The sequence below is a fragment of the Staurois parvus genome, unplaced genomic scaffold (genome assembly GCF_062004578.1).
Source record: "Staurois parvus isolate SC_StPar_1 unplaced genomic scaffold, SC_StPar_1.0 ptg000829l, whole genome shotgun sequence".
NCBI lineage: Eukaryota > Metazoa > Chordata > Amphibia > Anura > Ranidae > Staurois > Staurois parvus.
This window is the reverse complement of record NW_028318625.1, coordinates 582,606-596,337: the sequence shown is the minus strand read 5'-3', so window position 1 is coordinate 596,337 and position 13,732 is coordinate 582,606. Positions and strand designations below refer to the sequence as shown.

The following is a 13,732-nucleotide window of genomic DNA, read 5'->3' as shown; positions in this document are numbered from 1 at the left end:
AAACTGGTTGGTGATCAGGACCAGGGGCAGACTGACAACTCATGGGGCCCCCGGGCAATAGGGGATCATGGGGCCCCTGTGTCCTTGCCCAAACTCAAAAAAGCCTATGAAAAAGGTACCAGGGGCATCTCATAGGGCCCCCTACTGATCCCGGCCCCTTGGGCAGTGATCGAGTTTCTAAATGGTCAGTCCGCCCCTGATCAGGACACTGGTACTGGCTGGCAATTAAGTTACAGCTGCTGTATACCTGGTTCTGGTGACACTGTACTGGTGTGGCATAGATAAGGACCCTGTTGCTGGTTCAGTGGCTCTGGCAACACTGGCACTGGTGTGGCTAGTGATCAGGAACACTGTTTCTGGCTTACACTGGTCTGGTGACAATGGGACTGGTCTGGCGGTGATCAGGAACAATGTTGATAGCGTACACTGGTCTGGTGACACTGTGACAGCTGTGGCTAGTGATTATGAACGCTGCTGCTGGCTGCACTGGCTTGGTAACCCTGGCACTGGTGTAACTAGTGATCAGGAGCACTGTTGCTGGCTTACATTGGTCTGAAAGCAATCAGCAAAACCGTTGCTGGTTTATACTGGACTGGTAGAAATTAGGAACACTGAACCCTAAAAAAATCAGGGACACTGGTTGGCTGCACTGGTCTAGTGACACTGTGGCTCGTGTGATTAGCGATCAAGGACACATAACAATAGGAAACACACTGCCACTTTAAAAAATGATGGTAGGCATCTTTTTATGGTGAAATATGAAGGGGGTGTAGTGTAATCCTTTAAGAGGTATTAACTACCTATTAGTGTTACATGTACAGATAACATAAACATATCTCTGATGCACGTTCTGCTTAAACTAAGAAATGTTAGAAAAAAAAATGTCAGAAAGCCTTTATTATAAAGCGTGCTATAATTATGTACACTGTTAAAAGCATATTTCCATGCGATAACACACACAAGCTTTAATCTGTGTTACTAAATTACATTGTCCTTGTAATACTTTAATTTTGTAAACAAAATACATACACATACACCTACATCAGGGGCGGACTGACCATTTGGAAACTCGGGCACTGCCTGAGGGCCCGGGGTCAGTAGGGGCCCCATGAGATGCCCCTGGTACCTTTTTCATAGGCTTTTTTGAGTGTGGGCAAGGACACAGAGGCCCCATGATCCCCTATTGCCCGGGGGCCCCATGAGTTGTCAGTCCGCCCCTGCCTGGTACCTTTTTCATAGGCTTTTTTGAGTTTGGGCAAGGACACAGGGGCCCCATGATCCCCTATTGCCTGGGGGCCCCATGAGTTGTCAATCCGCCCCTGACCTACATAATTACGATTATATTTGTTTGTGTTGGATTTTCCAACCTGCATGTAGCTGTGCTGCTGTGCAACATAAATACAAGAAAATAGAACTTACAGAAGGATACTGCATGTGCATGTCATCCACTAAATCATATTGCAGTGATCCCTAATACATTTATTATTTTTTCTTAATAGACACACCTTTGAAATACAAATACAAAATACAAACATGAAAAACAATATACTTAACAATATAGCTTTTATTTGTCATTTGTGATCATTGTGAGAGTATATAAGTGACTGAAAATGTGTCATACAATATACTCAACTGCATAACCTTCTCCAGACTATGTCATTCTTCAGAGGTTTCTGGTGAACTCTGGTCACCAATACCCTCTGATTTTAGAGGCATCTTTAATGACAACTTTACTATTTACCCCTAAGATACAGAGCAGCCTGACCTTGCCAGTGACGTCCCTTTGGATGTCAAAGGCCTTATTTCAATTTGGACACCTATTAGACATTAGAACTAGGAAGCTACTCTTTTTTTTTGCAGACCTCCAAGAAAACTTCAGTCTACCTAACCCTGAATTGTATGATTATGTTCTCCTTGCAATTCTCCAAATTAACACCTTTTAAGGGAATCATCCTCATAAGCCCCTCATGTAAAATGATATCAGGCATCTGCAAAATACTGGATAAAATATCTTTCCAAAATACAGGTAAGCATTCTTACATGCACAAATGGGAAAAAAAATTAGCAGGAGGAGTTGTCTTTGAAGGTGTAGCAAGCCATATGGTCTCAAGAGACTAAAAGCTTGATTTGTACTATAAAGAAAACCAATATAGATACTTTACTGTTGGTACCAAACCCCAGAGCTCCTCCACACTATCTACCCAAAAGCCAGTGATAGATACTGGAGATGTAAAAGGGAACAAGGCTTCCTTCACCCCATATTTTCGCCATGCCCCCTTATTAAACCCTGCTGAAAATCAGTCCATGCTCCTTATGCTATTCACTGCATATCTGACACATGGATTTCCTTTAGCTACAAATTTTTCTGTTTGGGTTTACCTCAATCAGCTTTTTCCAAAACCATTAAGAAACTATTATCTCAGTCACTATCATTCCCACTGCAGCTAGATGTCTGGTTGCCCTCAACTGGAACAAAATTGAAGTTCCATTTCTACCAAAACTGCACAATAGAATTAGGGACAGTAAACTGATGGAGGTGCCTACATGGCACCCTAGAACAATTTTAAAAGTCTGGAAATTATGTCTTCATAGGGAGGGGATCTGCCTTGCTGTGGTTCTCCACACCCAGATGGGATATTTGTGCTGCATGACCAGTGTCAAAGTACGGTAGGACTGGTAATCTTTCAGTTGTGTTGTCTTTATCTCCCGTTCTATATCTTCCATCTATCCCGTTCTGTGTTACTTCTCTAACAAGCGTGACCCTCTGATTCTATCGAATTGTATTGTAACTGTACAACTAAGACAATAATTTGGGAGTAACTTTATATACTGTATGTGTCCATGACAATACTGCTTACTTTGTGTAACCTACATTTAATACATACCAATCATTATGAACTATTGTTCCTGTATTTTCTAAAGTTCCCATGGATTTACACACAGCCCTCTGTCCCAACTATTTCATGTATAGCAAGTGATGTACTTTTTATCAAATAAAGTGAAATCAATAAAAATGTTTTTTATAAAATAAAATAGTCTTAACTATTATTTAGGTTAATTTTAACACCTATTAGAAAATAATTAACGGTCCTCATTTGGGCCAAAGGGTCCTTCACGTGACTACCGAAAAAGAGGCCCATTTCTGACAGATAGTATATTTACTGTATCCACTAGCCTGTAAAAACAATACAATATGTGAGATGGAGAGAGGTAGAGTTACAAATCGGCTCCTTTAACAACTTTATTCCCCAGTGCCATTTGAAAATCATGCAGGGACAGCCGCAATTTCTTCCAAAGCTAATTGAAAACACCACCTGGATTCTGCTCAGCTCCTGGCAGCTTTTATAGCTGGCACTGCAGGCCATCAGTAACAGTTAAAGTTCAGCAGCTGTAAAAAAGCAGCTATTTATTGTGAGCTGGGCATACATAGCGGGTGTAATTTTTAGGCATGGATAGCGGCATAGTATTGTCTTGGCAAACAGTAATACATTTATTTCTGTCATTTACAAGCAACACTTCCTTGATGAAGTGGGCAATAGAGCTATATTCAGGGTCGGGAAAAGGGGTGGGCAGGAGAGGTGGCTGCCCTGAGTGCAGTGGTATCATGTGAGGTGGGGGGGGCACTGCATGGAGAGTTCCTGCCTACAAGCTGACAGGAGTAGTGACGCAGCTTTACTACTCCTGTCAACTTAGCGCTGTAGGAGATAAGCCAAACCTGGAGAGGAGGACAGAGTTTGGAGGAGGGTTGGGTTGTGCTCTCTCTCCCCTCCAACTCCCCTCCTACTACTGCAGCTCTCCTGGATTGGGACTGCCGGATCACCCCTGTGCAGTGTTTATCTTCCCTCATCTCCTTCCAGCAAAGAAGGTAGGGGTAAGCAAACACTGTACAGTGGCAATTTGCCAGCCAGTGGCATCTCCAGTGCAGCTCTCCAACGCTGTGATCCTATAGCCTTTTATAGTGCTTGAATTTGGGGGGGGCAGGGGTGGACTGACAACTCATGGGGCCCCCGGGCAATAGGGGATCATGGGGCCCCTGTGTCCTTGCCCACACTCAAATCACACCCAAAATAGCCTATATAAAGGTACCAGGGGCACTTCATGGGGCCCCCTAATGACCCCGGGCCCTTGGGCAGCGCCCAAGTGCTCAAATGGTCAGTCCGCCCCTGGGGGGGGTGTTTTTGCTGACACATATTGCTCATACATTTTGGGGGGGGGGGCGTTTGGCATCTTTGCCCTGGGCGCTAGATGACCTTGCCCTGGCTATATCGTTGTTGGACACAGCTGAGGCCTTCAACAATGGTGACCTTACTGGTAGGAAATCCTTTGTTGTTTTGTCGTAGGCCTCAAATTAATTTTCTGAATGTTAATGGGAAAAACTAGGTACCCTCACATATTCCACCAGGGTACCTAACAGGGTGCCCTCCACCCCTTTCATTTGCAATGGAACCACTAGCAATCTTAATTAGAGAATATTCTGAGATGGTTGGTTTTTAGAAGGGATTAAATATAAGGAAATATAGTTCTATATGTTGATGACACCTTACTATTTCTAAGAGATATTACCTCCCTCTCAAATCTTATAGCCACAATTTTCAAATTAGGCTTCTTTTCTAGTTTAAAAATGAACTGACAAATTGAATCTACTCCTGTTAGACCCACTACTGGGGCCTTTGCTTGAATGCACAGCCTCACTGAAAAAAGTTACCACCTTCCGTTATCTAGATGTTACTGTATCAGCAAGAAGTATATTGATTTGAACTTTTTAACCATAATTGGTAGGTTTTGGATAAAGTGTAAAAGCTGGTGTCACTTTCCATCATCAGTTGTTGGTCGCGTCAATTTAGTTAAAATGATTTGGCTCCCCCTACTACTATACATGTAAAATGCTCCAATCCGGATACCTAAACATTGATTCAATATTACGGACACTTTGTTTAGGGAATTAGTGTAGAAACATGGTCAGACTAGAATCAAGCAGGGTTCTCTACAATGACCCCTTGATGAGGGAGGATTGTGACTCCCTAATATGTGGCTTTATTACTTACAAAACAGACAAAAAGCACAATGCATTGGTGTGAACCAGGCCTAAGGTCAAAAACCTTCTGCATTTAGAACCACTTTCAGCGAATGCAGTAATCACCCAAACGTTTAGAATTTGCAAACCTGTGAATAAGTCATCATCATGATAATTTGTGCCCAACCAGTTCCGCAGTTTAATTTTCCCACGCGTATCACAATTTATCAGAAGGGGAATAAAAGTTCCCCTTTCAGACATTCAGCCAGGCGAATGAAATTTTATTAAACAAGAATTTTCCCTGGCATGACTGAAGTGAATTTTAATAGTACAGAATAGTAAATCAAGTCTAGTATTCACTTTATCTCTGTTTTCACTTGTATCCACTGTTAAAAACATTCTCATTATTTGTTAATTACTTTTTACCTTCCTTTCAATAGTTTTTGTTAAATGAAATATGACATGTCATCTCCATTTAGACCAATGAATAGCAGTTCACTTATATATTTTTTTTTGCCACTAGAGAAATCCGTGCTACGTCTGACAGCTTCTCTCTTATGCCTCCAAGCATTAAGTACTGTACCAATCAGCACTCTATTAAGCTGCCCAGGAGTACTGATCTGAAGAATATTGACCTTAACTGACAATCCTATCCTTCGCTCAGGAGTTCCAAGCTGTCATTGTCAGTTGAAAATATTAAGCACTATTGGGCAGTCAAGGGAAAAAAATTAATGCATATTTTACGAGACAAATTATTGTACCAGCTCTGTGCTTATTAGAAGTGCTTTATTAAACTTTTAAATGCAGCCGTCGAAATGTTACAAAAACATTGTTATGTGCATCACAGAGTTTATTTGGTAAATGCAAATAGGCTGTTCATATTACAAGGGAATTTTCATTTTGCAAGGGAGTTTTCCCTTAATTTACTGAATATGGTGCAAATTCACTTTAAACACTAAATGCCAGTATTTTTGTTTGCACATGATTGGATTATGGAAATCAGCAATGCTTCAACTCATTTAACAAGCTAGGGAAACATTTATTGGCAAAGTAAATTTTTTTTTATAAAGTGCCTTCCCCATCAGCACCTTACAAAAAAAAAGCAGCACAGCCTCCAATACTCACTTTCAGTCTTAAACTGCCCCCTGCAGCACTTCTTTTTTTGCACCACAAGAAGTCCTTAACCTTCTGGGTTGAACAGTGCCAGAAGACTGAGGACATAATGTGAAAATAGGACAGCACGGGGTCAAGCCTCACTCCCCCCTTCATTTTCAGTGTATTGATGCAGAAAGCAGCACTGATGTCATCAAGTCAGCACAGCTCTCTGCATTACCAGAGGACTGTCCACTGTCTGTGGCATTCTGAAAAGGTAAGGTAAAGCAAAACATACCAAGGAAGTTGCCTACAGGGAAAGGTGAAAGAGGGTGTTTGATTCCTTTATGGTTTTTTTGTTATAAAAAAAAATACATGTTAAAGCTTTTAAGGGTGTCCCATGAAATCATTGTTTATGCAGTCTCCTGATATAAGCAGCAGAGTTTTCTTATTGGAGACTTTTTTAAAATAATATTCAGATATTTCATTATACCTTTAGATCTCCCCTGTGCCCCGATCTTGTGCATTGATATGTGCAGGGGGAAATCAAATAATAAAACTGGACAACATGAGTAAAGCTGGCCATACATTAGCAGATTTTCAAATGAATGCTTGTATGAAAATTCCCATGACATGACAAAAGTAGTTTGAAAGTACTTCCAAAAATGTTTGCTTTTAACATTCGATTTTGGAGTGAATGGATTTTTCCAAAAGAAAACCACATGCTAGAAATTTGGTAATTGGAGAAAAAATTTCCATCCTTCTTTGAATTTTCTCATCAAAAAGTTGATTTGACCCCACTAACAATTAGAAAATCTTTGCAGAAAATTCTGCTAGAGTATGGCCAGCTTTAGCAAGAGACTAGAAGAGAAGTGTAGCACATTGTGATTGTAGAGAAAAGAAGGGGGCAGAGGACACTGGAGGGGGATAAAAGGGCATTGTAATATCAGAGAGAAAGAGCCGATCATTGATTACTGGAGGAAAGTGGCTCTTGTTATTTACCTTATAAAATGAACTAGTACACAGCAAGAGAGTGAGAAGAAAAAAGGGGAGGGGTGAGTGTTTGTGAGCCGAAAGGAGCAGAAGGAGGGGGCACGCATTGTTCCAGAATTCAACATAGATTGCAGAAAAATAAGATTAATAGAGTTTTAGCATGGAAAATGCTAATAAAAATGCACTGAACAGACTGGTGTCAGTCTTTATACTAGTATTTCTACAACATAAAGTTTTTAGTTAAAACAAATTTATAGAAACACTCATAGAAAAAAAAAAGTTTAACTTATATAACTGATATATGAGTGAAACAAATATATATCTAAAAAAAAATGCTCTGCTGTCTATATTATCAGAGTTACTTTCCCATCCAGGTTAGGTGCTCCATCTTAGTAAACTAGTTTTTCTAAAGACAATTAAACATAATAAGCCTATAATATTCCATAAACAGTTTGCACACTATGGCTCAAACCTTTATGCTATTTCATAAATAGCATATACAGTCATTAGTCACTTTATAAAAAAAAGTCATACAGCAAATGTGCTCTTTGTTTTTGTTTTCTTTGTAAATTTGAACAATACAACACCATTAAAAACAGAAAGAAGATATGCTGTAGATGTAGTACTGAATAATATATAGTTTGCCATGCCAGACTGATTTTGATTTGTTATCATGACAAGCACAAAAATGCAGGAAGAATTAATAAGTAATACATTGGGCACACATTATACACTATCATTTACAAAATTATATAACAACTGACATTTTACATTTCATTTTACATTGTTATAGTTATTAGTCAGCTATTTCAAGGTAGGGCTCAGCTCTGAATAGATCACAAAAATGTTTCATGATTCATGTATAAAGGCTTTTCAGTTTCTTAAAAAAAAGTCACCCAGTAATGCTGAACACAAAACGGTACAGAAAAAAAGCTACATGGATTTAAATAAAGGAGGATAGTAAAGCTAGGTTTTCCACTGCTGTGGAACTAGCATGGGGTTAGATAAAGGCAGTGTTCAATGTGTACTCACACAAGTATATACTTTTCAGAGAAAAATCTTTTTCTATAATTTTTTATACAACTGACAAATTGAATTGGTAGGTATCCAAACCATTCTAAATCACCCTACACCTTTTTACATTGGCCATCTTCTACCTAAATCTCAATTATTAGTTTTAAATGAAGAACTTTAAGGGATGATTTTAATAGGCAATTGTTCTTTTCAAAAATTGCTTCTCTGCTCCTATAAGTCTCTGGGAATGTTTTTACAGGTTAAATGATCATTATGATGATCATGATTATAGGATAAGATCTGGGATAGCTGGTGGTTTCAGTCTCTGATGTGACCATTGGAAGAGAACTTGTATATTTGATGGTTCCAGCCTGATGTGACTATAGAAAAAAATATTGGCTAGTTGGTGGTTCCAGCCCAACATAACCATAGGAAGAGATGGTTGTTTCTCAAAGTGAACCTGGACTTTATCCATTTTGATTGGTGTCAGGTTCACTTTATAATCCTGTACTACTATGTTTACATAGTTACATAGGTCAGTTTCTCCTACAAAACAATGTGAATGATCTCACAAGCATGCATAAGATGATGTCATAAGATTGCTGCATTTGTCCATCAAAACCTGTTGATTCAGGTCCTATGGGCCGCTATAAATTTATCAATTATGGGCCAGATTAACGTCAACTTGTTAATACATTCCTGATAAGGTGCAAATGCTCCCATGTCAAAACTTCTGGTAAGCTGGTGCATTTGAAAGATAATTGTACCACATTTCTGTTACTGTACAACATGGTCATCATACACATTTTCTTTTACCCCCCCGTAAAGAGTTTGGGCTGTCTGTGCATGAGTGTTTGAAAAGGATGTGTCTGAATGTGACTTAAGCATTTTAGGCAGCACATAGGTTAATAATTAAGATATATGAAGCAAACAAGTTACAGTGAACCAGTGGTTCTGCACTTCTAGGATAGCTATATTTATCTTTCACCATTTTATTAATAAAATATCAGTCTACCTATGGTCAGGGCAAAGACACCTGACCACTGACTTTTTCAGATTTGGCCTAACAATTGTTGGATCTTATGGGACTTGAACAACTTTAGTTTGGGTATTGAAATGACCATAGCACTTCGCTGATTTGATAAGTACCCTAAATTGTTACTTTTTAGGTTTATTTACAGTCATCATCATAATGTAAGTGTCTACCTACAGGGCTCCATATATTAGAAACCAGGTTTATAGCTGGTTTCCCCATTCACCAGTGATCTTTACAAAAAAAGGAGGCAAGAGATAACAAGTCAGCATTCTCAGACTATCAATCTACCACCAAACAAGAAATGTACTTGAGTTTGTTTCACTTTTAAAAACCTTTGTTATCCTTCCTCCTTCTTTAGCTGTTTTAAAATTTGTTCACGGTGAGAAAATTAATTCCTTCTATTGGGCAAAGGGATATATGGAATATTAGTTACTGGAGATTTTCCATTATTGTTAAAGATCTCCACAACTGCCTCTAAGTTCAGGGTCAGTCATGCAATGTGCAATTTAAAAAAATACAAGAAGGTCACATCACAAAGCTTTATGGAAAATCTGAAGAGATTTGCAAGGTCTGTGATTACAGTTCATATTTGAAAAAAAAAGCAAAGAATAAAAATTACATATCAATTTATAGCTATTAGCTGCGATTTCAGTTATCTTTATGGTGATTTACAATTAGGAGTCTGTGTTGATGGGCTTTGTCAAGAGTTTCAGGTTGAAATGGTTCTGAAATCATGAAGAGTTCATGACTGGTGCATTTAACCCATAGCGGACCTACTTCTGATCCGCATTTTTCCTTCAAGTAAGTTTTGCAGTTTCATAGACTTGAATGGGAATGCAAAACCAGCTCAAAATAAGGAAAAGCTCATCAACACAAGCCCTAACTAGTTCTCTTTTTCCATTTGGAAAGAATCCATTCATGAATTCCATATTATAATACAGCATAATAATAATCAAAATAATTACTTTTGAATGAAATGTTTCAATTTCTTTGGCAAAATATGTCCTTTATCCGAACTGTTTTAGAACATTTTATATAATTTATAAGGAAATGTACAGTGTGATGAGAACTAGTTTGGAGGAAAATATTTTAAAATTACTGTACAGAATATGACTTTAATTCAATAATTTGCTTATGTAGTAAACATACTAAAACAGCGAAGATTTGTTAACTAACAGCCAGAATACCTGAATTTGGGAACTGACTCTGGTCGCTTGGCTCTGGGAGAGAGTATACAGAGCGTTGTCTGGCTCAGATTGCAGGGTAGGTGAATATCCGCTTTCCTCATTCACTTTCAAGCCTGGGGCATCCTGTTGCCACAAATCAATGAGTCATTGAGTCAGTCATTAGGTAAACACTACATATTTTTTATGTATGAGGGTTAAATATTTCCTGCTGAAGCAGGGCTTTATGTATATTGTGAAGCCTCATAAGAAGACCTTTTCCATTCAAAAATAGCACTGGTGTCTTTCATACAAATAAGGGCTTAAAGTACCCTTTTTAAATGATTGAAGTGTGGAGTTTTAACCTCATTCCTACATATTTCTGGACATAAAGATTCTATATTGTCTGTAAAGGGCAAGTACATGAACAAATACACAAATGGAACATTTCAAAACATTTTTGACAGTAATATTTCAAGGTTTTTGTAAGGGATAATATAACCAGCACTAAAACAAATAAAAATGTTACATGTCATATTTTCTAAATTGGGTAAAGATTCACATTGAAGAGAAATAGCTTTGTGGAGATGTAGCAGTTAAGTACAGAAAATTAGAGGCTAAACAAATTAGAGTTCAAGGGGTCTGGTAATAAAGGGGTGAATGTTCACTCTTTTATAACTACTTGTTCACTACATATCCGTTTGCTCCATTTATAAGTTCCTCTGAAGCTCATGTCCAATCGGCTTCGTCAATTTGCAAAAGTCAGCTAAAACTAAAGATCTTTATAGGGCCAAAATGCTTTAGACTAATATGAAACAACTGCAATAAATTTCAGATAACATCTAGGAATGTAGCCGATGTTTCTCGTGAGCTATTAATGAGGAGTATATGTCCAAAGTGACCTTACAGGGGATCTTGAGCTGCTGAGGAGGTAGAGTGGAGCTCACTTAGTTGTTCTCTATGAATTTTTCAATTTGTTTTTTCTGTGCAGATTTAGCATATTCAATAGTTTCCAACAGATGTCTGACCATTAAGTACACGAAGAATACTTTCAGCTGAGGAGACCCACCTGACAATTACTACACATCTGCAGCAGGCCCATCAGTTTCTGTTGCTTATCATTCAAACAGTATAACATATGCTTGCTTCAAATTCAATGTTTTAAAACATTCCAGAAAATTTCCGGTATTTATTTTGGTGAATAAAAGCAGGCAGTCGTTCCTGGATTTGTCCAGGCATTTATAAACAGGCATTGAATCTGCTTGTTTACATTACCTAAACAAGCAGATTTCAGTAAATGAATACTGTATGGTATCAAGGTATGCATCAACTTATGAGTGTTGGAAAATAAAATGGTAAAAGCAGAGCCACAAATTCCAAAATCAAAATTGGAGAATGTATAGGTAAAGTGAATCTAAGCTTTCCCTCCCACAGAAAAAAAATATAAATACTGCATTTTACCTGTCCTTAGATGTAGTGGGTGCATTCATTTTCTTTTTTCAGGATAAGAACATCTTAAGCACAGGGCGGAGCCTGAGCATGGCGGCGCAGGAGAGCACGCTGTGAGTGCTCTTCGGCAACCTCCATAGAACCACCCCAAGAACCCACATGTAACGGTGCGTGGAGCCCTACCTGGGTTAGCTGAGCCTTGGCCGTGAGATGCTGGAGCTGGGAGAGGGGCAGGAGAGGAAGCGGGCCCTGATCAGCAGGAGACGATCCCTCGGCAATCCAAGAGACGGTGGTGGGTTTGCCAAGGTGATGGAGTGACAAGGCATGACAACATGGTCAGCCGCAAAGGAACATTGGGAAGGGGAGAAGCCGGCCGGTGCTCAGAGAGGAGAGGGAGATGTCGGTCTAATCCCCAACCCGCCGGGCAGCAGAGGCAGCAGTCAGACATCCATCAGCAGAGGGCAGGGGACTGCAGGGACCCTGAAGGAATCCCCTTGGGACACATTCCGGGAGATAGAGGCGGACAGCCATGGTTTGGGGCCAGCTCACAGGAGAAATTCATGAAGGAGGGTAAGTGAAGACGGCCCAGGTTGATAGCAAAATGTGAAAGTATGGTGTCTTGGACTGTGAGATGTGTATTTAAAAATCCTGTAAAGGAGAAAAGGGGGATTTAAGACTTTGGAAAAAGATAAGAGGTTACTGGCTCTGGAAGAGAAGAGAAAAGGAAGGCACCCTAATACATATCCTAAAGTGTCCCTCTAGGTTGATTAAAGAGAAACAGCTACACAGAAGAGATGAAGAATAAGGGCGTTAAAGGAAGCGGACTTAAAGAGATACGGGTATGATTAAAAAATATACGTCCCAAGGGAATGTGACTCCAGAAAGGTCCCAAGGTGGAAGTGAAAAAGGGGAAATGGAAATTAGCCTGGAAAACAGCCCTAGATTATCTTTGGGCCTGAATAGTAGTAGCCAACAAATGTCAGAAAACATAGAAAGGAAGGGCCTGGAAAATGATTTACAAGTACCGAATAAAAGAGAATGGCAGAAATGTTCAAAAACATGGAAAAAGCCTTAAAGCAAGAAATGACAACCATACGACAGGATTTGGGGCATTTGTTACTGAGAGTGGAAGAAACGGAGGGAAAAGTTAAAAATCATACCCAAAATATCTCGGATTTAGAAAAAAGGACTGCTACTATTGGGAACACTCAGAAAAAATTGCTGTATAAAATGGAAGTACAAGAAAACAGGGATAGGAGAAGCAACCTTAGGATACGGGGAATCCCAGAAATCTTTAAAGGAGGAGAATTGAGAGAAACAGTTTGTAAAATTTTTAACTCCATTCTGGATAGACCTGAAACAGAGTTAGTCAAGTTGGAGGGTGTCTATAGATCAGTAAAGTTTCACCAAGGAAAGGAGAAGGAAAAACCAAGAGATACAATTGCTCAACTGCACAAGTATGGGGATAAGGAGGAGATTAGGAGAAGGATTAAAGGAAAAAAAATCATTAAGTATGGAGAAATGAACATTCAGATCTTTGCGGACTTATCGCCTGTGACTTTGTGGAGAAGGAGATCTTTGAAACCCCTGCTAGAGCAGATGAGAGAACGGAATGTACACTATAGATGGGGTAACCCAGCGTGTTTAATCGGATGGAAGAATGGCGTTACAGCGTATCTGAGATTTCCAGAGGACCTGAGAGACTTCTGTGATAGATTGGAATTACATAGAACAGTTATTAGTGGGTGGGAAGAAGAGGGAGAAATGGATGTTAGGGGAAAGGAGGCTTGGCAGACTGTTAGAACGGGGAAATGAGGAGGAGTAGAGGGGTGTGGGTTTTTTTTTTTTATTCCTCACGCACCGTGAAAAATAAAGTTAATAGAAATAAACAGATAGACGGAGGGTAATTGGGGTGGTTGGAGGGAGGGAGTGCCGTTCATGAGTGGAGTTTAGCCCTAAGGTTCAATCAAG

At 39.4% G+C, this 13,732-nt stretch overlaps 1 protein-coding gene across 4 annotated transcripts in view; it reads right to left on the bottom strand.

The window, feature by feature from the left end:
- Positions 1-13,732, bottom strand: part of CTNND2 (catenin delta 2) — a 529,941-nt gene that overhangs the window by 36,767 nt on the left and 479,442 nt on the right. For 3 of the 4 annotated variants that reach the window (XM_089655247.1, XM_089655248.1, XM_089655249.1), the window contains exon 20: positions 10,337-10,459. The exons of the other annotated variant lie outside the window; for it this stretch is intronic. In XM_089655247.1, the coding sequence (XP_089511373.1) occupies positions 10,337-10,459 (123 nt within the window). The remainder of the gene's footprint in view (positions 1-10,336; positions 10,460-13,732) is intronic. 4 annotated transcript variants of the gene reach the window in all.